Source organism: Netta rufina, assembly GCF_964035555.1.
Source record: "Netta rufina genome assembly, chromosome: 6".
NCBI classification, from domain to species: Eukaryota; Metazoa; Chordata; class Aves; order Anseriformes; family Anatidae; genus Netta; species Netta rufina.
This window is the reverse complement of record NC_140129.1, coordinates 20,112,975-20,136,979: the sequence shown is the minus strand read 5'-3', so window position 1 is coordinate 20,136,979 and position 24,005 is coordinate 20,112,975. Positions and strand designations below refer to the sequence as shown.

Genomic DNA, 24,005 nt, shown 5'->3' with positions numbered 1-24,005 from the left:
TCTTTCATGAGTCTGTGAAGGTAATTTTTTATTTCAGTGCTTGTAGAATATATTAAATAAAGTACTCTCTTCTTCGTGTGGCTTGCTAGAGTCTTGAGAAGATCCGTAAAATTTAAATGATTCACTATTTCTCACAATCTTTCGCAATTCCTGAGATGTTTTGCACTGATTGGTCACTTGACAGTGGAACTCTGATATTTGGTAATGGTAATGGTGAAAAATGAAGGTGATTGCTGTTTAACTAGTAGGCACAAAGTCATCCTGTGCAGTCCTTGAAGCTGTCATACCTCAGTGGAGTGGTGAGTCTTCAAGGCTAGAAGATGTCCAGATTGAGCATTTTTGAATCTGTGCTGATGGAAGCACTTTGTAAAGTCCCATTGGGATACATGATATTGTGTGGAGGGTTTTGTCCTCAGGTCTAGTTGATTTCTAGTTATAAAGAAATAATATCCAGGCTATAGAAAATGGTATGTTATGGGAGTGAACAATTCCTGTTGTAGTTTTAAAACATAAATAACTAATGAAGAATGATGATAATGAAGCTTTGTATTTTAGCATTTCTTTTCAATGATGTTAATTAACACTCTTGTCAAGCCATAGCTTTATGAACAGTTTATTCTAGCAGAGGTCAATGTTTGTGCAGTATTGCAGTGAACTGTATCGGGAAACTAATCTTGAAAACTTGGTTGACAAAATGGAAAGATGATCTGATTCCTATGTAGGTACTCCCCAGGGATGTACAGATGAGTGCTGTCAACATGAACAAGATAGCAGAATGAGCAGCTGGGAGTTGAAAGGGGAAGGATGGGACTGTCTCGTATACTGTCTGATCAGGGCATTATGCTGGCTTTTATATTAACAAATGAAACAAAAACTGTGTGGGCGGGGAAAAGAGATCCCTCATTGACTTAAGATAGGTAATTTTCTAGGGTTATACCTACCTTGTCTTTAAAATAAAAATGGCTAATAAACTATTGCTTCTACTTAGCTTGTTTAGAGTTCTGCAAATAGAAGTGTTAGGAGATTAAAACTTAACCATTTAACCATAAATGGTCTTTTGATGTTTTGCTGTTTTCACTTAGCTTGGTAGTGGTGAAAGTTATTAAGTGCTTCCCTTGAGTAAGTGACTACAGATTGCTGTGATTAATTAAAATTGGTGGAGCTATTGCAGTAAGGCAATAAGGTTTAATGCAATCAGCAAAGATTGGACTGTTTTTTTGTAGTAAAATTGTACTGAAAACTTCATTGACTTCTCTAGGAGGTCCTTTTTAGTCTTAAAGATTTTGCGTTATGTAGTATTGGCTATGTTCATTTTTTCCCCGTGTTTCTGAAAAAAAAAATAGTGCACTAAGAGGTTAAATTTTTGTTAGTTGTGTGTCTGATTTTGCAACTGCATTATCGTTATTGATAAAAATTATGACATAATTACTACACATCCCCTCCTCCAACCTTTTATGCAGATCAATCTATCATGGATGTTTTGAAGCATAAATGTTTCCTAGAAGAATTACTGTTTTGGACGATAAAATATGAATTTCCACAGAAGATGGTGACTTTCTTACTCAACATGCTGCCAGATCAAGATTATAAGGTACTTGTCTTAGTTCATTCAAATTGAAACATCATTTTCTTATATGTTTAGAGCGTTTTATGCCTTGTACAAAGCCACATATGTTTATATGTGAATACGAAGCAGTAAAATAATGCAGATCTTTTACTTTGTTTTGAGTATTCTGTTAGTCTAGAGTGTATAGTGCTTGAAGAGAGATGTGGACAAAAGACTGATAATTTTGGAGCAGCAGTATTAATTTTCATTCTTGTCTTCTGTTCTTCCTTTCTGGCTATTAGTTCACGTTTGCAAGTACAGGATTTTGTTTGTTTGTTTTACTTAGTAAATTGGATTTTTATCAGTTGGAAGACTTGGCTCAGCACTAAGTGACTCTGTAGTGTGGTACAACTGGTAAATTATTGTGGTGACTTCATTCCTGTTGCAACTGTTGTAGTAGGCATTGATTTCTCCATGAAGGCCTTTACAGTGTGAGTATACTTGCTTCAGCTATGCCCTAGGATATTCTGGCAGCTTTCCAGCTGTTTCCTTGCAGAGCTTTGCAGTTGTCCATACCAAGTGTCTCCTGGCTTGGAGTCACGGAGACGGGATGTCATCTTCCTGTTTTAAATCTTGGTGCACAGCCAGGCTTGGTTGTTTGCTCTACATGTTCCAAGACCTAGTATACATAGCAGTCAGGCTTAACATTTTGCTCTGATCACGTCATACCTTTGAGCCATGCTAAAGTTTTGGACCTTCTCAATTCCTGCTGGGAGGCAAAGATCAAGAAATCCCAAAGTCCAGGCATGAAGATTTCTTCAAGAATGCTCCTTTGTATTGGTGCAGTGCTGCGTTTGTGTCCATTGAAACCTTGTATCGGCATAAAGGATATGAAGATAACTTGCAAGAAAGCAAAGGATAAAACGTGGATCTTAAGTTACGCTCTGTGCATGTCGAGACATTATTTTGGGATTCTAGCTTAGATCCATCTTGGTCTTGGATTCAACTAACACTTGAGAAGATGTAAGGACATTTTGACTGAATATCCCTTGCCATAAAGCTTGAATTTTTCTTGTTATTTGGAGACCCTTGTGGACCCCCAGTTCTCCTGATCCTTTGCTAGTTAGAGTCCTGCCTGTCTGTGAAAATACCCAACTGCTAGCAGCATGTGGAGGAATCTGGTAAGTATTGATACGTTTACCTTTACGATATACCAAGTAATAACTACAACTTCTTATGATCTTAGGATCACTTTTCTGGTGGCAAGAAGCCTCAGTCTTCAATGAGTTTTTCATAATCTTCCTTCGTTGTGTACTAGGAATGGAGGCTGTGGTATATTCGTTTCCTCTAGTGGTTGCAACCTTTTATCTGGAAGCAATTTGTTTTCCAGCCACCATACTGCATGTTCAGACAAAAGGATTATTTAAATGTTCCTTTTGTTTTGTTAGCAAGTTAATATTGTGTTTGATTAAACAGCAGTTAACTCAGTTTCTACATATAAACTTAATATTAGCACGAACCCTAGTTATTTCAAATCTCTTAGAATCTATGTTTATTTTAATTGCTGTGATTGTCTGAAAGGTGTTTTTCAACAGTAAACAAGGTCAGAGCAGGAAATGCCTGTAGGGATATGAACTTTCATGTGATTTCTCAGCTTTCTGCTACTTTCTCCCATTTCATCTTTAGCACGTGTACTTTGTCTTACTTTTTTTCTGGCACTGCTGTTGTTGCAACTTGTTTGATTTTTTTTTTTTTTTTTTTCCTGAGCTAACTTAGTTTATTAAACCATCAGAGTTATTTTGCAAGGTTGGTTTTCTGATAAATTGAGTGAGCTAGCCAGACAGGTAGGCACAGGGCTGGCTATCTGTACACGTTCTGAAATTGCTGAAATCTCTAATTGCTAGCATAAAGGTAGTGCAGCTGACTGACCACCATACCCTGCACAGGAGTCAGTGAAACACCAGCAATCTCTGTTTGCACAGCTTTCTTTTTAAATAAGAAAACAAACCCCTTTTAGGGTTTGAGTATTGGGAAGAGGTGTTGAAAATGGCAGGCTAAAACACTGAGTTAACTAGCTCTATGGTCTTTGCCCTACAGGATTTGTGCCTGAGGCATCCCTTCTGGCACTTTCTGACATTTGAGGCTTTGAAGATTTACAATTGAAGAGAAAGAAAGTAAAAGAGAAACTTACTGGAGCTTCCAAGCAATTAGATGTATTTTTGTATTGTCAAGGTTTCTGCAAGAAGACAAACAAAAGAAACAGAACGGACCTTCCAGGAGAAAGAAAAGAAGTGGTTGACTATAAACAGCAAACTGGTGGAAGAGTGTAAATCATGCCAGAGTGGAGCCTTGCTATAATCTGGAATAAAGAAAATAAAGAAATGGAGAAATAGAAATTGTGCATCTTCAGGCATTCCCATACTGAAGGCTGAGGAAGTCAGAGCAATAGGACTTCACCAATTTGTGGATGTGCCGTTCTTCAAATTCTGTAGAATGGTTTTTCTTTTGGAAACTAAACTTCAGCAAAACTCTCATGTGGCAGCATGGGAGATGCAAGTTCTCTAACTGAGCCAGGGGTTTGATGTTAGGCTCCTGAAAGTACTGGGATTGTTGAATAGCAGCTAAGAGGAAAGATGAGATGAAAAGAAAAGAGCTTTGTTTTTGCTATAGGCTACAAATCTAGAGGCTGTGCAAGATCATACAGAGTCAATCAGTGAAGGTAATTAAATATGCAAAAAGCACATCTGTCTTGGGAAGCCACTACTTGCGAATGGTTGGAAGCTGAATGACTATTTGGAAAGATGAGTTATGCCATATCTGCATTTTTACTTCATTCCATATCATCCTCTTGTCTATACAGTGTTAGCCACTCAAAGACAGGATGTTAAAGTAGTTGGACTGACTTAACACACTCTCGCTATTCTAATATATGGGCTGCAGTTTACTACAGTATTTCAGTATTGTAACCTCTGGAATTGCTTTATTTTCTTTTCTTTCAAAATTGGAAGGAGCTGTGTTTGTTGAAGTTACGAATGAACGTATGGATAAAGCTTATGCCTTTTCTTTGTTGAAGTGTATTAAGGACTATGGCATTAAGCTGTGTAGATAGTGAATCTACAGTACTTTCAGAAATCCATTATAGACGTAAGGTGTAAAAAGATTTGATGTGTGCTTATTTAAATAAATCAAGCAATTGGCTTAGCAGGACCTTTTTTGCAATCAACTTGTTTTGCAAAGCACTAAATTCAAGAAAAATGTAGTTCCTACATGATGTAACCTTAGAATCCTATTTAAATGTAATACATTGTGAAGAAATAATGTGATGGAAAATGAAAACATGAAATTGTTTTGCTAAAATGCATGTTGTATTTTAGTGTTGCTGGAGTTTAATAGTAAATAATGATCATAGCATTAATATACTAACTTAAAATACCAGATTAATAGCTTAAATGTTTTGTTGTTATAAATATTGTTTGTTTTAAATTTCATTGCCAGTGATTGCAGTTGTTTTAAATTAAGGCTTGATACAAATTATATGATAGGTTGTTCTAGGTTGAAATGCCAGAATGCTGTTGTAATAACTGAGCAAGTTAGGTAGTATATTGCAAATACATTGCTAAGTGTTTGCTGCAAGAGGCTGTAGCTAAAAATAATCACCACTGTGCTAGGTGCTGTACATAGAAGACATTTTCAAATATTATACAAGTTTCCATCATTTTGGGCTAGATAAAGCAGGGTAAGTTCGGCAATGTAGTGTTGTTCCCTGCAGTAATATCCCGTTCAGTTTTATTTATTTTACATCAGTAACTTGATCTTTATTTTTAAGGATATTTGCTGTAAGAAGCCATCCTTATGCCCAACAGCAGTGTTATATTATCATGATAGTGCTATAATAAAAAATATAGAAGTGCAGAATCTGAGACAGGTAAAAATGAAGTAGTGATTTGTGTACAGTGTAGTGATAACTGCCTTAGGGTGGATTTAAAATGTCTTATTTTGTGTTTATAAAAGATGAATACTTCCAGAAGGAATAGACATGGGATATTAAACTCTGAGATGAAAATTTTCAATGCTGTGCAACTTGTACTTTTTATTCCTTTAAAGCAAAGGAAGTCCAGATGGTGTTAATTCAGAAATTGAAAGTACTGAGTGAAACATGATTTCAGAACTGGCAGATGAGCACGTGTATGTGCAGTGCAGGAGGTTGGTTTACAGTGCAAGTGAAGGCTAATGGGGCAGTCCAGAAATTGTTCCAAGACTCATACGTATCAATCGATATATTTCAATAATGATCTGATTTTGGAAAAAAACAGTTGCATAGTGGATAGCAAAGGTTGTTGATGACTCAGTTATTTAGGAGAAAGCACTTAAAAAAAAAAAAAAAAAAAAGCTTTTAATAACAATTTATTAAAAAGAAATAGAATACTCTGACAGTAGATGACATTCAGTGTTAAAATGTCATCCTTGACAGATGAGTGAAAACCTTACTCCATAGGTAGATGATTGCAAGTGATCAAGTTACTGCCATTTTATTAGTTACCACTGATCTCATTGTTTGCAGTATGTCACTTTGGGACATTACACCCTGTTTTAGGATGTTAAAGAAAAAAAAAAGATAAATTTTAGAATATTATTACTTTCATAGGTATGCTGTGACCTTACATTTCTTGTTTCAACATTTGTGTTTGTGTTTTTTTTCTCTTTGTAGTATGTATATAATGAGAAAATTGGATTTTAGGGTTACTTAATATTGGAAGTTACCCCTCTTCATAGATGTGTCTTCTCATTTGTAGTGTTTCAGGAAAAACTAGACATGGGACCATCAGTTTTCAGTTTGCCATGGTAACTTAGTGTTTCAAGGATGTACTAATAGTACTTTTGTAAGAGAGTATTTTATAATGAAAGGAATGGTGCTTGTTAACATCATTTTTTTCATAATTTTCAGATTGCTTTTACCAAAACTTTTGTTCAGCATTATGCTTTTATTATGAAAACACTGAAGAAAAGCCATGAATCAGACACTATGTCTAACAGAATTGTGCATATCAGTGTTCAGTTGTTCAGCAATGAAGAACTTGCACGCCAAGTAACAGAAGAATGTCAGCTGTTGGATATTATGGTCACGGTTCTATTATATATGATGGAAAGTTGCCTTATTAAAAGTGAATTACAAGGTAGGTTGTTTTTTTTTCTTGTTTCCATAGATAATCAATAATTTGATTCTGTGGAAAGCTTAATATCTTTTCTTTGTAAATTCAGTGCGTGTTTTCCCTCCCATCTCCAAAACGCGTAGGATATAGCAATATATGGTAGAGACAGAGTCTGAGAATTTCCTAGAAAACTTCCTAGAAATTTAGATAGTTCTCAAGAATTGTATTGATTCTTTATCCTCTGTTTTGTAGGGTTTTCTTTCTTAAGAATGTTACATAATTTAGAATAGAACACTATATTGCAGGTGCTCCATTTGTTGGTTAAAGTGGATATACGCTATGAAGCTTGTTTGGATGAGAAATTACATATGAAAACTGAGAGTTTTATTAATTTAAACAATATTTTTGCAGTGTTTCACAAACTACTTGAAATATTTGAAATTAGTTTTCTTTTTAACCTTCATAAGGATTGGTGGTATTAAGGGAGAATGATTTATATCATTTGATCATGCTTTTAGTTGACAGAGTGGCAATTTGAATTTAAATTAGTGTATATTGTATAACTTTTAATGTGAAAACAGCAGTCTTATTTCTGTCCTCCTTGTTTTGCCTGTACTTATCTGAAGATGGTGGCACAACAAATTTTATTGACCTTTTTTATGCTCTCCTGTACCTAACAGACAGCAAACCTCCCAGTCCTCTTTATTGTAGTTTGAACTCAGAAGTGCTCTAGATAGGTTGAGTGTTGCTGCTAGATAAATATCATCAACTTCTGCATGAAATTTGTTCTTTTTTGTCTGAAGTACTTTGTCTCTTAGCCCACTCTACATATAGCTTAATACGGAATGCCTTGTACTGAAATGGGAAATTCCCCATCTATCATCTAGCCATAACATTCAGCTGGACCTCAACATGGAAAACTTTTCTGGTGCCCTACATGAATTGTTTTACAGTATGCAAAAGAAAAATGTGAATATGGACTCATTCAATGCATTGTTGAATCTTTTTTTCTTATACAGTTTGTATATGAAGTGATCTTTGCTAAACTAATGCCATATTGGTGGAATTGCATTTAAATCTATTTTCAAAGCGTTTTCTCAATTTTACTTGTTCACTATGGGATGTTGCTAGCTTTCTGGTAATGGATCAGGATTTGCATCAGGGCAGAAAGAGGGGTAGGACTGGTTAGGCAGTATCTGGAGAAACTTCATGGTAGTTAATTATATAAGCTGGAGCTAGTAATTTAAATAACAGCAGTTATATTGGTTAGAGATTTGTGAGAAAACAGTTGTCTGTGGAGCAGCTCTCCCAAGGTGTGATGTTACCTACTTCCCCAGTACCAGTGGTTTGTCTTAGCTAAGACACCATCATGGAATAAGTCTGGGTGCTTCTTAATGTGCTCACAACATTTCCTGCTTGCCGCTTTGTATGTGTGGGGTCAGGCAGACTGTAAATTGCAAGAAAAAATTACTTTTTGTTTCCTCTCATTCTTACTGGCCTTCTTTTGCAGTTTTGTAGGCTAGTATCTTGTGTTTAGGGATACCTTATGATGCTGGAAATAGCAAGAGGTCTGTTACAAGTCCATGCTGGTGAGATAAATTTAAAAGAATTCTGTTTGTACAGCTAGTGGAAACAGGTAGGTCATTATAGGATCTGAATGAGACAAAGCTTACAAATCCAGCCAATAAATGGAGAAAGTATGTTGAAGAGGAGTAAGGAGAACATATACCAACAATTGAATCTGCTAAGGCATGTTTAATTTGCATTTTTCACTAATGTTAATTGTCTTTTGGAGACCTGTTAAAAGTACACAGTTAATTCAGGGCATTTGTGAATGCCAAGTGATTATGGACAACCTCTGTTACTGAAACAAAGACTTGACCTGGGAGCTGTACTGACGCCAACTTGGAACGCATTAGTAACTCTTCTTACTCCTCTCCCAGTGTGAAAGGATGAGGATAAAAGTGGGTGCAGATGGTAAAACTGTCTGCCCAGGAAGACTGATGTCTCTATGCTCTTAAAGGGTTTTCCTCCAGTACTTTCCTGCTGCTGAACTTCTAATGGAAGAATTTATACCCCAAGGAAAATGTTTTGGTAATGGCTCCTTAAAAACAAGCAATCAAAACCAAAACATTTTTTTGTTTGACTGCCCTTACATAACCCTGACTCACAGAGTACTCTGAAGAAGTGACAATGCCTTGGCCAACTTAAAATAAATATACATTTCTATCTCCTTTAGTGGGGTGAAGAATCCAGTAACACATAGCTAGCTGTTGGTTTTTTGTGAAGTACTTGTGTGGATTCAGGCAGAGATGGTTGAGATATCCTGTTCCTGGATAGGCAATGTGAGCACATGGAAGCCAGGCAGCCCAACAGCCAGACCTGGTTCCCTTCCTTTGCAGACGCACAAGGATACAGGAGCAATTAAGTAGCGTTTGATCAATTGTGGCAGAGAAGTGCTCTGTGCAGCTTCTTAAACTTCTGGCTTCCTGTTCCTTTCGGGAACTCAAACAGATAGGAGTGAGTTGAAGAATTTTGAGCTCTGTGTTGCTGTGTAACAATAAAGTATCTGTTCATAGCTGCATACAACACAAGCAGCATATTTTTCAGGATGAAATCTGATTCATTTTTTCTAACTGTACTATGTTCTTGGGAAGTAAAATTTGTCAAGATCAAAATATGATATTATTAAGTTAGAAGACTTCTGTTGAAATAATGGAGGTAAGAACGTTTTTTCGTTGTTGTTGTTGTTTTCTTTCTTGGTACCAGTAAATCAATAAAATGAAACAACTTGGAGTAAAAGGAAAAAAGTATGTTCTTCAATAGTAAAGGAGAGGAAAAAAGTTGCTTACATATATAGCAGGGGGAACTGGTCCAGGTACACATGCTTCATTGGCCAGAGTTTGGAATCTCTTAACAGCAGTGTCTTTTTGCTTTGGCTATGCTGTACTGCTTGTGGCCCTTCTGCCTGCATGAAGGGTAACTGCAAGGGTCCTTTGGTGCATCTGAACTGGACATGAGCCATCCCCAAGGCTCACCATCAGATGCAAGATTTTAATTCTGTTGGCTTGAATTAGGATAATACCTGGCAAGGGGTGCTGGAAGGTTATATCCCGTGCATCATGAATCCAGGACCAATCCTGTTTCCTTACTGTTCTTTCTGGAGGTCCTTCTTATGAAAATCAGTCAGATTTATGTGAGAGATGTAGAACAGAAGATGTACTTCTGTGATTCAGGGGAAGAGACTTCTCCCTTCTGCCCTAATTTCTTCTCTCTTCCTTTTGGGAACTTGCTCCTGTCTTAGTCTTGAAAAACTGCATAAACCCTCTTTCTGTCCCAGATTCAGAGTAGAAATCTTTCTCCTCAGACTCAAAAGTTTGTGTAGGTTTTGGTCACCAGATTCCCATTTACATGCTGTAAGGTAGCTTGATTACTGGAAGCATGTCAAGTTCAAAATTGGTTTCACATGCTCATAGAAGAAATTGTTTGGTCTTTTTGTGCATCTTGACAATATTTAGAAAGGCATACCTGTGGTTTTACTAATGCATCTGTTAGCCTATCGCCTGAGTATCAGCACTACTTCCACTAGGGCACAAACTGTCAGTTCTGCTTCTGTTAGAAGCCAGTTGGAAAGATTTCTTAAAACAATAAATTTGGCATGGTGTTTTCTTCAGAGAGGAGAGGAAAAGAAAAAGCTTCTGTCAGGTGGCTGTTGATGAGTGAGCACAGAGGGAAGAGAAATTTGCCCACCCTGTTGCATAGAGCTAGGGACAAAGGCCAGACATGCTGGAGATCAAGTTTCTTTGCTTGGCTGGACTCTGATTTGAAGAAGGCTTTGATCTATGCTAAATGCTTCTAAGCAAGCAAGTGACAGATTCTCATGTCACTGGGGTGAGGGTGAATATTAGGAGTTTTGGTGCAGCTACAGTTCAAATGACATTTTAAAGGTTATGGTCTTGTTCAAAGTATGGGCATCTCCTACTAGAGTGACATCTATGTTGATGAGTCCATAGATCCAGAAACCACCTTGAGTACCACGGTCTAAATAACACCTTTCTGCAGTGTGTGTGTGTGACCACAAGATGACAATAAATCCTAATTATTATTTTTGTGTTATCCCGTAACTTTATTTTAAAATTGTAAAACAGAAAAGTGTATATCGTTCCCTCTTTTTTAATCTAGATGAAGAAAATAGTTTACATGTTGTGGTGAATTGTGGGGAAGCACTACTGAAGAATAATACTTACTGGCCTCTTGTTAGTGATTTTATAAACATACTTTCACACCAAAGCGTGGCAAAGAAGTTTTTGGAAGATCATGGTCTTCTGGTAACATGGATGAATTTTGTGTCATTCTTTCAAGGTATGCAACTTCTAAAATCTGTACAGGTACAAGGATGTTAAGACAGCTTAATGTTCACAGTAGCAAAATCCTTATACTGTTACGTGTAAATGTTTCACTAATATTCTTTAAGTATGTTTTTCTGGAAGGGAACAATATATTCTAGGAAACAGGTAGTTTTTCTAAGAATAAAAGATCTAATGGATGAACTGACTAAAGAGCTGTTGCATCATACTTGAGTGAGATTCATGGTACCACAATTGTTAGGTTGAACCTACAGTGCAAGTCATAACTTACAATTGAAGTTTTACTGGTATAATTCTAAATTTAAATATTGAGTAAAATCACCTGATAACCTTGGATCTTTTTCTGTGTTTGCTGTGAAGATGCATGTTTTTATTATGATAGAGTATTTTATATGTAGTATACATTTATCATGAACTTTTCATTAGTAAATGTGCCTAGAAAGAGGTGCATATATATTCCATCCAGAAGTTCAGTGACTAACAAGGGTTAGGGCTGCTGTCTATGTTAACATTGCCAGACAAGCAAGGGCTGCAGTTGCTAGCCAATCTATAGCTGTTGCTCTTTTTTGATCTACTTCTGTTCAAACTGCTTATTCCAGTAGTTTTGTATAACGCTGAAAATACTGCATTCCATTTTGACCTAGTTGGATATTTTGTTTTATAACTCTGCTTATCTATTTGAAGGTATGAATTTAAATAAACGAGAATTAAATGAGCACGTGGAGTTTGAGTCACAGACGTACTATGCTGCCTTTGCTGCTGAGCTGGAAGCCTGTGCCCAGCCAATGTGGGGTCTTCTGTCACATTGCAAAGTTAGGGTAAGACTAACATTTCTGTCATTAGTCATGTTTCATTCACGACATATTTGAGTTTTCAAATCTGAAAGTCCTGTCTGTTTTGTATTTGAAAAGATTTTTCTGGCTGTCTTTGTCCAATGAATGTATAATATTGTGATCGACCCATGTTCTCTATAGAATCAGTAGAGGATTCATGCTTGTACCTAATTTATTATTTCCAGAACTGGGACCACAAGTTTGGGTAAGGATTAGGGCGAACTGACTGTACATATGGAATAACGTCTAATCTGATGAAGAACTTGATAAAGATATCTGACCCATTCTGCCTCCCTTCAGTGGGAAGGGAGAGAAATAAGTTATCCCTAAAGGGATTATAATATTGATTGTGTCTACATATAGAAGGTTCCTTATGATGGGGGGTGGAGTAATTGTTTTTGTATTGTTTTACTAACAACACGAGGTAAAAGGTTATGACATCTGTTCATCTCCTAACTAGAGCAAAGAGTTTTTACTATTTTCTAGACTCGAAGTTATTAAAAAAAAAAAATGGTGAAAATGTAATCCATCTGGTTATAGGAATACTTTATATGTGCGGAAAACACACACCTTCTTATTGAGAATTTGTGGTTCTTTTTATTAAATAATAAGCTAACTTCAAAGATAAGTGTTTAAGATTTGTAACGTCTATGAGACAGTAATACCTGAGTTGAACTGTGCAGTGAAAAAATGTGCATGAGCACACCATCCATCTTATTAAACAGTTTAGATTAGGCAGTTGCAAAAGCCTTTCTGTGATATAAATTATATTGATATAGTATGAATATACCAAAATGTCTGTCAAACACTGAATTACAACTGCTGTTTTTTTTTTAATTTTTTTTTTTAAGCTTTGGGCCAGGGGGGCTTATTTGTTTTTGTTTAAGACCTATCACTGTTTGCGTGAGAAGGGTGTAATAGCTATCCTCAGAGTGTGAGGCAGGTCTGGAGTCTGTGTTTAGGGAGAAAGGCAGATAAACCGAGAAGTCCGTAAGAAATGAGGGTTTCTAAGTTCCTCTGATGGCAGAGCAGTTGGGTTTACATCCCTTTCCTCCTTTTGTTCTTGTGTGCCACTGCTTCACTCCTGGAGGGCAATGCGCACATCTAGACTTGAAATACATTATTTAATCTGAAAAATATTTTTGTATTAGGGCATTGTTATAAAGTTATACTTCATTATATAATCATAACAAGGCTTTCTTATTGTTAAAATCTGTGTAGTAGTGTTTTGTCCTTATGTTTCACGTGCATTATGTTAGCACAAGTCTGTAAAGACGTTGCAGTGGATGAAACTTACAGGATATTAGCAATTCGTTTAGATTGCATGGAAAGACTTTTTTGATGCTTGCATTTTGATTATTTTTGAAAAAAATACAGAAATTAAAACTGAACAAACCTGCAGGCGATAAGAACAGCTGATAATTCTGAAGGTGCCTTATTTCTCACCTTTAAAATGCTCAGCATCTAGAGTAGCATCGAAACTAACTGAATACTTACCAATTTCTGTATGATGGGGGCATAAACAGTAATGTAAAAGTATTCTTGAAATAATCCTGTGCACTCATAATAGGAAAACAGACACTGACACAGTATTGGCTGCTATAGTACAGTGGTTTCTCTTACTGCAGGAAACACAAGAATACACAAGGAATGTTGTCAGATACTGCCTTGAAGCACTTCAGGACTGGTTTGATGCTATCAATTTTGTAGATGAGGTATGTATCAATGGATTTAAGCAAGGCACTGTAGAACTCTCGTTAAACTTCAAGGGTTTTCCAGCCATGGAGAACACTTCAAATGCTTCTCCAGCCCCAATTAAACCATTATTTGAAGTATTGATTGAAAAGGGATTGCCTTACTGAAATCATATTTTGTAGTTAATAGTTGCAGTGTGATCTAGGCTTCTGTATATCTGGAGTCTTAATGATTTAAATTTGCTGGTGCAGACTTAATCTGTGTAAGTCTTCACAGAAATGCTGCTGTATTACTTTTCTGCTGAATGTTGTGACAAGACGGAAGTCCCCTTCAATATAGTAATGGGGAGGCAGCTTTGCTACCTTAGCAAGGATACTCTTTCAGTCAATTCAGGGTGTTGTTACCTACTGGGGGCTTAGTAAGAGACTATCTGTGGGAGTCTGAATAAGGGACATTTCTGAATTCTTAGAAAAGGCAGGGGAATTAATTAATATACTAGGTTAGTGGAAAGTAAATCCACATGCAAGATACTGTTCTTGGTGATTGTGACAAAGACACATAGAGGTGTGTGTCTTTTTTCGTTTTATATGTGTTAAAATATCTATATTTTACTTTCAGCCAGCTCCGAACCAGGTTACTTTTCATTTGCCACTGCATCGTTACTTTGCAATGTTTTTAAGTAAGGTAAGCACGTATTTTTAGTTGCACAGAAGATGAAAAATCCCTGTTGAGTGTGATTATTCAGTACAATCTGTACTTGCTTTTGTTTCTAGGCTGTCAAGTGCCAAGAACTAGATCTGGATACTATCTTGCCGGATCAGGAGATGCTGATGAAACTAATGATTCACCCGCTACAGATTCAGGTATGGGCAGGCTTCTGTCTTTGATGCAGATGTAGAGATGCACAATAAAAAATAAATAATAATAATAAAACACACAAACAAAAAAAAACACTTCTGTTTGATTATTTTAGCCCTGGTAACTTGAATATATTTAGAAGTATTTAATATGGGGGAATATTAATTGTAAAATATCAAAATAATGATAATTGACAATATAATAAGTAGACTATACTGAGTTGGATGAACTTTTTTTCACCTTCTGTTTCCAAAATCAAATGTAGTATTAGTTAACAATACAATTTAGAGAAGTGTGATGACAATATTCACTAGATCACTTCCAGAAAGGATATCAGGATAACCAAATTTGAATACAGGAGTTTGTTCATGGAGTCGCTATTAATGGAGTGCAAGTTGAAAAGAAAACTCAATCTGAAAATTCAATACGGATTCAAGAGTGGATGCTGCTGCTGCATTATTCTTATTTATAAAATTTTATTTTATGTAAATGATACTGAGTAGTATTTGTAGTCACTACTTTTATACCTAACTTCTTTTTAACCATTGATAACACCATGTTTGGAGTCCTTTTTAAGATTTGGGGGAATGCAGTTGTTGGGGGAAGGGAAGGGAAGGGAGAGGGGGAAAAAAAAATCACTGCATTGGCTTTGATCACTTTCATTGTCTGAAATAAATTCTTGTATTGAGATGTGGTATCTGTTTCATAGACTTGCACTAATTCCTTTTCATCCCTGACTCACTGTGAGAAGTAAATTATTATTCAATTATAGTATACATGTGTGAGTATGTATAATAATACACTGATCTGCTAACATTGGATTATACAGTTGTATTTTCAATTTTTGTATATGTATTTTTTATTTTTCCTGAACAGGCAAGCCTTTCTGAAATTCATAGCAACATGTGGGTTAGAAATGGCCTACAAATTAAAGGACAGGCAATGACTTACGTGCAGTCTCATTTCTGCAATTCAATGATTGATCCTGACATTTATCTGCTGCAAGTAAGTTTTCTGAGAAGCCAAGCCAGTGTTTGTCTGAAAACAAAGTACTAAACAAAGTTAATTCATTCTCTTTCCACAGGTCTGTGCCTCTAGGCTTGACCCAGATTATTTTATTTCATCAGTTTTTGAAAGGTAGGATTAAAAGATTGTTCTTGGTCAGTGTTTTCCTAGCTGTTGACTAATTAATGCCATGTGAGAGAAAAGGTGCATATCTGATAGTCTTCAGTGGAACAACTTTGCCTAGCCAAAACTAATACATAAATAAGGACTTGGGATAAAGAGCTATCTCACATCCTCAACTTTATACATGATTGGCTTCTGTTTTACAGTAGTGAAACCCAAGATATTTTGTTTACTTATCTTCAGAGTGTGAGGTAGTGTTTGTGCATTTTGGTGTGTGTGTTTTTTGTTTGTTTGTTTGTTTGTTTGTTTGTTTTTTTCCTTTCACAAGTTCATATGTAAGCTTTCAGAATATGCTAACTGGAAGTAGAAAATAGAACTGCAATTGTAAGAGCCACAGAAAGGATGCCTGCTTTCCTGGCTATAGAATAAAGTCAGGGTTTAAAAACATTAATTGGTATTAACTCTAATATCTTCATAAATACAAAGTGTTTTCATGTGGAGTAAATAGCACATTCCACAGTTCTGTAAAAATGTGAAATTAAGCGAGTTTTCATATCTGTTTGCATATTTCTGCATTACATACATTTTGTTTTATATTAATTTAGAGCTGATTTAGATGGTGCCTTGAGTTAATCAGTACATTTAACGTTACTATTTTGATGTTGGAGAACAATGTTTCTGACTTTGCTCTTTGCTATGTAGATTTAAGGTGGTAGATCTGTTAACAATGGCATCACAGCATCAAAATACAGTTCTTGATTCAGAGCATGAAAGGTCCATGTTGGAAGGAGCATTAACGTTTTTGGTCCTTCTGTTAAGTCTTCGTTTACATTTAGGTAAGAACCACTGCTGTAGGGATACTTCTATGTAAATAATGTGGCTGTGCGTTTTCAAGTCTCCCAACCTTTAGTTGCTACAATAAAGCTGATTAGCCAAATATTACTGAAGAGTGTTCAACACACAGTTTCATTCTCACCAGTTACTGAGTTTTAATCCCTTATGAATTAGAAATGGACAAAATATGTGGAGAAGGAGAAAAATGGCTTTAATGAAATTAAGTGATTTTGTTGTGATTGCAAAAAAATTTGTTATTTTTTTCAGAATGACAAGCAGTTTCAGTTCGTACTTCTTTCTTCTGTTTGAGGTTGTGTCCCTTTCACAACCTTTGAGCACAGCTCCCTGTGTGCAGCCCCTTCCCATTTTTTGCCGTATTTTTATAGCACTATATTAATACTTAATGTTTGTATCAACTGTAACTTGTATTGATGACAAATGCTTACTGATTGTGTGTTTTTAAGTCATGGTGTTTTAATGTCTTTTTTTTTTTTTTTTTTTTTTTTTTACTTTATTCTAGGAATGACAGATGATGAGATCCTCAGAGCAGAGATGGTAGCTCAACTCTGTATGAATGACAGGACGCACAGTTCATTATTGGATCTCATATCCTTGGAATATATTAACTAATACAGGTGAAAGAAGACAAGTACTGGAGAGTAGTGGGATTTGGGAGCTTCAACATCATGTTTTTAGCTTATGTAATTATAACAAGTTTTGTAAAGATGTGTTTGCATATAAGTATTGTCAGCAAAAGCGTTTGTTCCAGCTTTGGTCTTTTGTACAGAATATGCAAGACTTTGTAATAGTTTTAAATAGTTTTTGATATGAAATATTGAACTGGTATTTTTATTATTGTTGTTGTTGTTTTAACACTACAAAAGTCAGGTGAAAAGCAAAAAGTCTGTTTTCCAATAACATTGTAGAAAGTGTAACCAAGTGTCATGTTTATCTGTTTTTAACCTTTAATTATTGTTATTGATATCCCATTATAAAAAGAAGCCACTTATATTAGCTATTGCTTTTTATATCAAAATGCTGCTTTGAAATTAAAGTGAAATGTATCTGTTTTGGGGGAAAGTGTCTGGCCTGAACAAGAACAAACTCTAGATCTTTCTGCACAGTAATAATGGTTCACATCCCAGAACAGTTCCGTACAAATAGACAGGTTTTACTGCTGTAAATGTACTAAGCTGCATAGGCAAATTAAATACTTAGCAGCGATTGCCCAGCGGCTTGCAATCCAGTGGTGGGCATTAGGCAAAAATACTAGGTATTATAAAGGTAGGAAAGGAGGAGTCTGAGAGTTAGAAATACAGAATATGGATTCTGAATTATTACAATAAGGTCCTAGCAACTCAGGATATATCATATGCAATTTTATCTTTGTTTATTATATTTTCAAAAACAGTTTCCATTTAAATTATTTTCATTATGTCTTCTGTGATGTTCCCAATACTGCATTTTCCCATTCTTGATTATTTTTCCTAAGAGATTCACCAAAGTATGTAAAATAAGTAAACCTGTTGTATGAGCAGTCACTTATCACTAAGCAGAAGTTCACTTATTTGCAATTACTGCTTGTGATTTATGGTATTGTCAGTAGGCTGATTAAGTATTACTACCAAAAATGAGAAGTAGCCAGTCGCAGATGGAGAATTGCATGGCGTGTGTGGATACCAAACTGTTTACTTGCTTGTTCTGCACCTAGCTGTAAATGCAAAGTAGTCTTGGTATTAAGAGAGCATAAGTGTCCATAAATGGTGGGAAGCACAAAAACTTGTTTATATACATAGGGGGTTTGTAGTTTTGAGTTCTCACTTAATACTTACCTTTTGAGTTAGCGTGTAGCAACTGGCTTGGTTTAAAAAAAAAAAAACAACACACTGTGTTGTAGACAAAATTGGTTCACTCTGGTAACCATAGTATCTGGAGCATACAGACCTCTTGTGGTAAACACAGAGAACTGCCCAAGTGTGGCCTCTGAAATTAGTGAAAATGTCTATGAAGTAAAATGCTGTGTACTGTAATTAAGTGTAACATTTGCTTTCCTTAACACAAGCATTACATTCCAGAAAACCCCAATCCTAAAAGTGGAATTATTCCAGGAAGCTTAAGCTTTGAATCAGTCTTGTCAGCAGTTGCTGATTTTAAAGCTCCTGTTTTTGAACCAGGAGGTTCCATGCAGCAAGGAATGTACACACCAAAAGGTATGGTAATCAGTGTGCTCTTATAATATACTCATTAGTAAGAAGCTTAAGCAGAGTTTGTTTTGTTTCTGTTTCAAACAAACAAAAATTAAAACCCCAAAACAACAACAAAGCTGACCTCTCCATTGTTATCATATTTATATAACTGTATAATTATAATATTATAATATATATTATATAATTACATATTATATGTTAATATAATACTTATATTACGTTGTTTATTGTATTTAAGAGCATTGCTAAAGCTTCTTAATGGCTTTTAGTTCTACACTTTGTAGAGTAAAAGTGAGCTTCTAGTATTAACCAGGTGTCCTTAGAAGGCATGGGAAAAGTGAAGAACTGAAGGATCATGTTGTTTGTATTTCACTGATCTTATATACTTAATAATTAATGTGATTACTGAATGTGTCTTTTTTTTTTTTTTTTAGTTATAACTAGTTACACTAGCAGGGTGTCAGTGGCAAAGGCTTTCCTTTTGAACTTGCTCACATTTTTAGAATTAAAAATATCATGACACATAATTATTTTGTTTAAATATCCCAGTACGTAACATTTTTCACAGTCGATAGTGAGGGTCTAGAACAAAGTTCAAGCTAGACAAGGTACAGAATATTGTTCTATAATTCTGCAGTGCATGCAGTACAAAAATGACAAGCTTTTTCCCTGACCTGCTTTCCATCTAAATAGGATTCAACAGTGTTGATATATCAAAGGAGAGGAAGAATCTAAGAACTCAGTGTTCCATTTCCTGTCACTGAGCAGATAAGCCTCCTAGGAATCTGAAATGCTCCATGTGCTCTGGTTGTGCTTCAGTTCATAGCATAGCTGAAGATGAATTAACTCCTTCCTCCCTACGGGATGACTTGAGAACTGGCAGTGTTGGGCCTGACAATTTGAAGCCGTTTAGTTTATAGGCAGTTTTCTCTTTTGCCTGTGAAAACTTGGAAGAATGTTGTAAATGTTTACATTGTGTTAGGCCTGCTGTTGGAGCTAAATTTCTGTTATCCCTTGTTTTCCTTCTTGAGTTGAATCTTGAATTCATATTGCTGTGTCACAGGAGCTAACCGCTTCAAAATGGTTTGTAGAGTGGGACATCTTAATTTGCCTCTAGGTTGGAAACTTTTTCTTTCCATTTACAAGTCCATAAGAAGTAGCATTTAAACAGAATGTTTTTACTAATACTCTGCTCAGACTTCTGTATTTTTGATTGCTCTGAGAAGCTACTCAGCATATTTATTTAAAGCTACAAAAGAAAATGTGAATAAGAAAGATTTAAATGCTAAAATAATGCTTGTACGCTAGTTAAAAAAACAAAAACAGGTTTGTAAATGATTGATCACACGTTTTTTGAGAAGAAACTTGGCTGTTGTCAAGAATGAACGAAAGATTATGTTAAGGTACAGTCATTTGGCTCCCCCTAATAGTTAATTATTACTTACCTGCTATCTGCTCTGCAGTCTTTATTTCCTATTTTCGAGTGTGCATGAGCTTATCAAGTTCCAACTGAAAAATAATTACAATGTTTTGTTATTCCTCTGAAATTAAAAGGAGTGAAGCAAGATGCATAGAGAAAAGTACAGAGAAATGTGTTTTGGGGCTGCTTTCATTTACTTAGAATTGAGTGCTTAAATATACCTCAAATTAATTTGAATTAAAAAATATATATATATAATAAAATCCTCTGTGTGTGTGTTTCAGTTGTCTTCTAATCAGGAATGTATGATTCTTTCTCCTCTGCCCCCCACATAGTAAAGTGCTATCTAACAGAAAACAGAACTAGAAGACAGTAAAGTAAAGTTGCTTAATAGAAAAGATCTATTGCCTTAATGGTTAATTTTCTGGCTTGGAACTGGGAAAAATATTTTTGATGGTGAAAGCATGATGTCTAGATAAGTAGTATTAGTTCATAAGTAGTAGTAATCATTAATCTAGAAAGTACTAAATATTGTTAGTAAGAATTCAAAAGAATATGTACTATGCTGAAAAACTGATTAGCTTTAATTATGTATTTTTCTATTACATAATTAAGAAGGAACTCTGGAATAAGTTGTAGTGTCTATAAAGAGAATTTTAACATGTGACTTATTTTAAACAACAGCTGAAGTCTGGGATAAGGAATTTGACCCTGTAATGGTAATACTCCGAACAGTTTACCGTAGAGATGTACAGTCTGCAATGGACAGATACACAGCCTTGTAAGTTGGATCAGTTTTAGAAATGTAATGTCATGTCATTTATTGCAAATTTTTTTTTTGTTTGTTTATCTTTGTTTTTTTGCTGCCTGGGAATATTAATGATGTTATCAATGTTTTCAGGCCCCACGTTTGTCCTTGAGTAAATAGCTTGTAAGTGTATAGACAGCCCATGTAGACAACCTGGAGCACAAGAGGTTCCATCTAAACATCAGAAGGCACTCCTTTGTTGTACATGTGTCAGAATTTGGGAAAGGCTGCTCAGGGAGGCTAGGGAGTCTGCTTCCTTGGAAATCTCTAGAAGCTGCTTGGACACGTCCTTGGGCTCCTCAAGATGTCCCTGCCTGAGTGGGGGGCAGGACTGGATAACATTCAGAGATTCCTTCTGCCCATAACCGTTCTGTGCTTCTGTAACGGGTGTGTTGAAATTATGTTGAAGATGATGCATTTATTTCTGTATGTTCACGTATGACAGAAACCATGGGATAATTAAATGAGCTCTGATTTAAACACTCACGGGCACTCTTAAGTTCTAAGATGCAACAAGATTTGGTCCTTTTTCTGTCCCTTATATTCTATTCAGTACAACTTCTTACCCTTACAGATCGGGATTTCAACTAATTTAATCTGGTTCTCTTTTATTTCATAACTTGGGAAATAAAAATCAGGTTCAAAAAATTCTTAGGAAAATTTCACTGTATTTGTTCTCTGCCCTTGTGCTTATTGTATTAAGTCAAAACTCACTGTAAACATACACTGTAAGTGATTTTGAGACAGCTAGTGATGTTAAGTATCTGCATTGTGTAGCGCACTGGATTCCAGCTCAGTATTAGAAACGTGACTCCACATTGAATTTAGCACTTACTTAGGTATATTTGGCTCTACCAATACTGTTATATCTATGAAGTTAGAATGTCTAGCATTTCCTGCTGTTGCCTGTAACCCAGTACTGCAGGATAGAATTTTCTATGTTTGATGTCTGACTAACACATGGATTTTAGTAATGTGAGAAGTTTTCTTGCTCTTCTATGTGCCTCTTAGAATGAAAATGGAGTTCTTAAATTCATAGCAGTAGTAAACAATGTATATAGCTTTATAAATGTCATTTCAAGCAGTGGTAATCCACAGAAAAGTAGGACTGGATTCTGTGTGTACTTCAATTTTTTGGAATGTTGTGTAGAGAAATTAAATGGCTGAGAAATGGTTGTCAGTTCTAAAGTTGGTCTGAACAAAGAGCTCTGCATGGGCCTGTAACAGTGACAGTTGTCCACATTATTGCAACATCTAACATAAGTACATTGTGTTTCAACAGTTTAAAGCAAAGTGGTAAATTTCCTGGCAACCCATGGCCTCCTTACAAGAAGAGGACGCCACTACATCCAAGTTACAAAGGTCTCATAAAGCTTTTACACTGTAAAACCTTGCACATCGTGCTTTTCACACTTCTTTACAAGGTATGGTTGTAATTCTCATTAAGTCTAATATTTTACTTCTACTTCCTAGAGCAGGAGTGCTTAGAATCATATTTTTATAGATTTTCTTTGGAACAGTCAGGTTCAAATTTATATAACTTTTATTTTTTGTTCTTAGGAGGAAATACTTTCAATTAGAGTTGTTCTTCCTCTTGCTAATTGAGCTTAAAAAAAAAAAAAAAAAAAAAAAACAACAAAAAAAACCACAAAACAACATTAAAATGACTGAGGTGGTTAAAGTTCATATAGTGTATTAATGTTGTTTTGTCTGCCTAGTCTTTTCTTTTTAATTGATGCTCGTGTCTCACAATACAACTCTCAAAAGCGCGTGAAATAAAATTATGTATCGAAAGACAGATAAATAAAGAAATAGTTGTGTATATAGCTCAAGGCCTCGTACCTTTCTTGGTGTGGGTAACCTGGAAGGTCATGCAAAGTAAATTGGTAGGAAGTGCTTTGAGTTTATTCATATGAGAATTTTGTTTTCTTGCTTTACCTCCCAATTTAGGTTATAGATGTTTGTCATGCTTTTAGAAATTTCTGCTTTTTTCTCATAATAGAGATTGTGGGAATATCAAACATAAAACCTTTTATGATGTCTATTTTTCTGCCTAGATATTAATGGATCATCAGAATTTGTCAGAACATGTCCTCTGCATGGTTTTGTATTTGATTGAGCTGGGGTTGGAAAATTCTCCAGAGCAAGAATCAGAGGAAGAGGTAAGAAGGCTTTCTGAGGGGGGGGAGAAAGTTTTGTCTAATGAATCAATATTTAACAACAACAAAAAAAAGATGTTTACTAATTTTACCGTGTGCTTTAGAATAAAACATTTTTTAAAGCAGGAATCAGCTAAGCAATAAATATTAAAAAACTGTATACTCATATGAAGAGGAATTTAGTATCTTGTCTTGTGTTGAAATGGTTTCTGTACCGATAACCTGGCAACACAGATTAATTGCATCCTTACTATTCTGTAAATCAGTACTTGAAATTGATTGGAAGAAAAAAAAAAAAAGGAATTGAATCTAAAACTCGGTTCAATTTCTAGATTTTCAGATGAAACCATTATCACTGGGCACTTTGATCAGTGATATTTTTCTAATATGACTAAGGATCTGCTGGTTTTTTTGGGCTTGACTTGTGTATAGTTTGTATTAATCTTAGATTATGCAGCTTTGTATTACCCCATGTAGTTTATTTTGTTTTTGTTTCATAGTGTTGATAACATACTATATATATATATATATATATATATATATATATATATTTATCAGAGCTGTAGTCCTCAGGGTAGGTATCAGTTATTATAATTAAAAGCTAGATGGGCTTCAGTGAGGTACGCACTATTCACATCTCATGAAGAGGTTATGGTTTCTGCAGTACCATTATAAAAGCTACATAAATTATTGTGACACATAAGAGAATGTACACTTTTTTATTATTTTTTAAGGAATCTGCAGGTGGACAAGAACGTTGCCATGACAGTTGGTTTCCAGGTAGTAACTTGGTTTCTAACATGCGTCACTTCATTAATTATGTCCGTGTAAGAGTACCAGAAACTGCTCCAGAAGTGAAGAAAGAACCACCTGCAAGTACCAGTTCAGATGGTTTAGCTTCATCACAAGTAAGTATATAAAAACACTGGTCTCTTTCCTATTGCCTGTTTTTGTTTCTTTTGGAGGGTGGGGGGTGTAGGCTGTATTTCTTTTTATAAAT

The 24,005-nt window shown here is 35.4% G+C and overlaps 1 protein-coding gene across 8 annotated transcripts in view; it reads left to right on the top strand.

Annotated features, from left to right (window-relative positions):
• The window catches only part of UBR3 (ubiquitin protein ligase E3 component n-recognin 3), a 105,437-nt gene that overhangs the window by 22,342 nt on the left and 59,090 nt on the right, over positions 1-24,005 (top strand). For all 8 annotated transcript variants that reach the window (XM_084289234.1, XM_084289233.1, XM_084289232.1 and 5 more), the window contains 16 exons: positions 1,461-1,591; positions 6,492-6,720; positions 10,879-11,058; positions 11,748-11,881; positions 13,525-13,611; positions 14,210-14,275; positions 14,365-14,454; positions 15,326-15,454; positions 15,534-15,586; positions 16,280-16,413; positions 16,932-17,019; positions 18,482-18,621; positions 20,723-20,819; positions 22,129-22,270; positions 22,904-23,008; positions 23,740-23,913. In XM_084289234.1, coding sequence (XP_084145360.1) covers positions 1,461-1,591; positions 6,492-6,720; positions 10,879-11,058; positions 11,748-11,881; positions 13,525-13,611; positions 14,210-14,275; positions 14,365-14,454; positions 15,326-15,454; positions 15,534-15,586; positions 16,280-16,413; positions 16,932-17,019; positions 18,482-18,621; positions 20,723-20,819; positions 22,129-22,270; positions 22,904-23,008; positions 23,740-23,913 — 1,979 coding nt within the window. The remainder of the gene's footprint in view (positions 1-1,460; positions 1,592-6,491; positions 6,721-10,878; positions 11,059-11,747; positions 11,882-13,524; positions 13,612-14,209; positions 14,276-14,364; positions 14,455-15,325; positions 15,455-15,533; positions 15,587-16,279; positions 16,414-16,931; positions 17,020-18,481; positions 18,622-20,722; positions 20,820-22,128; positions 22,271-22,903; positions 23,009-23,739; positions 23,914-24,005) is intronic.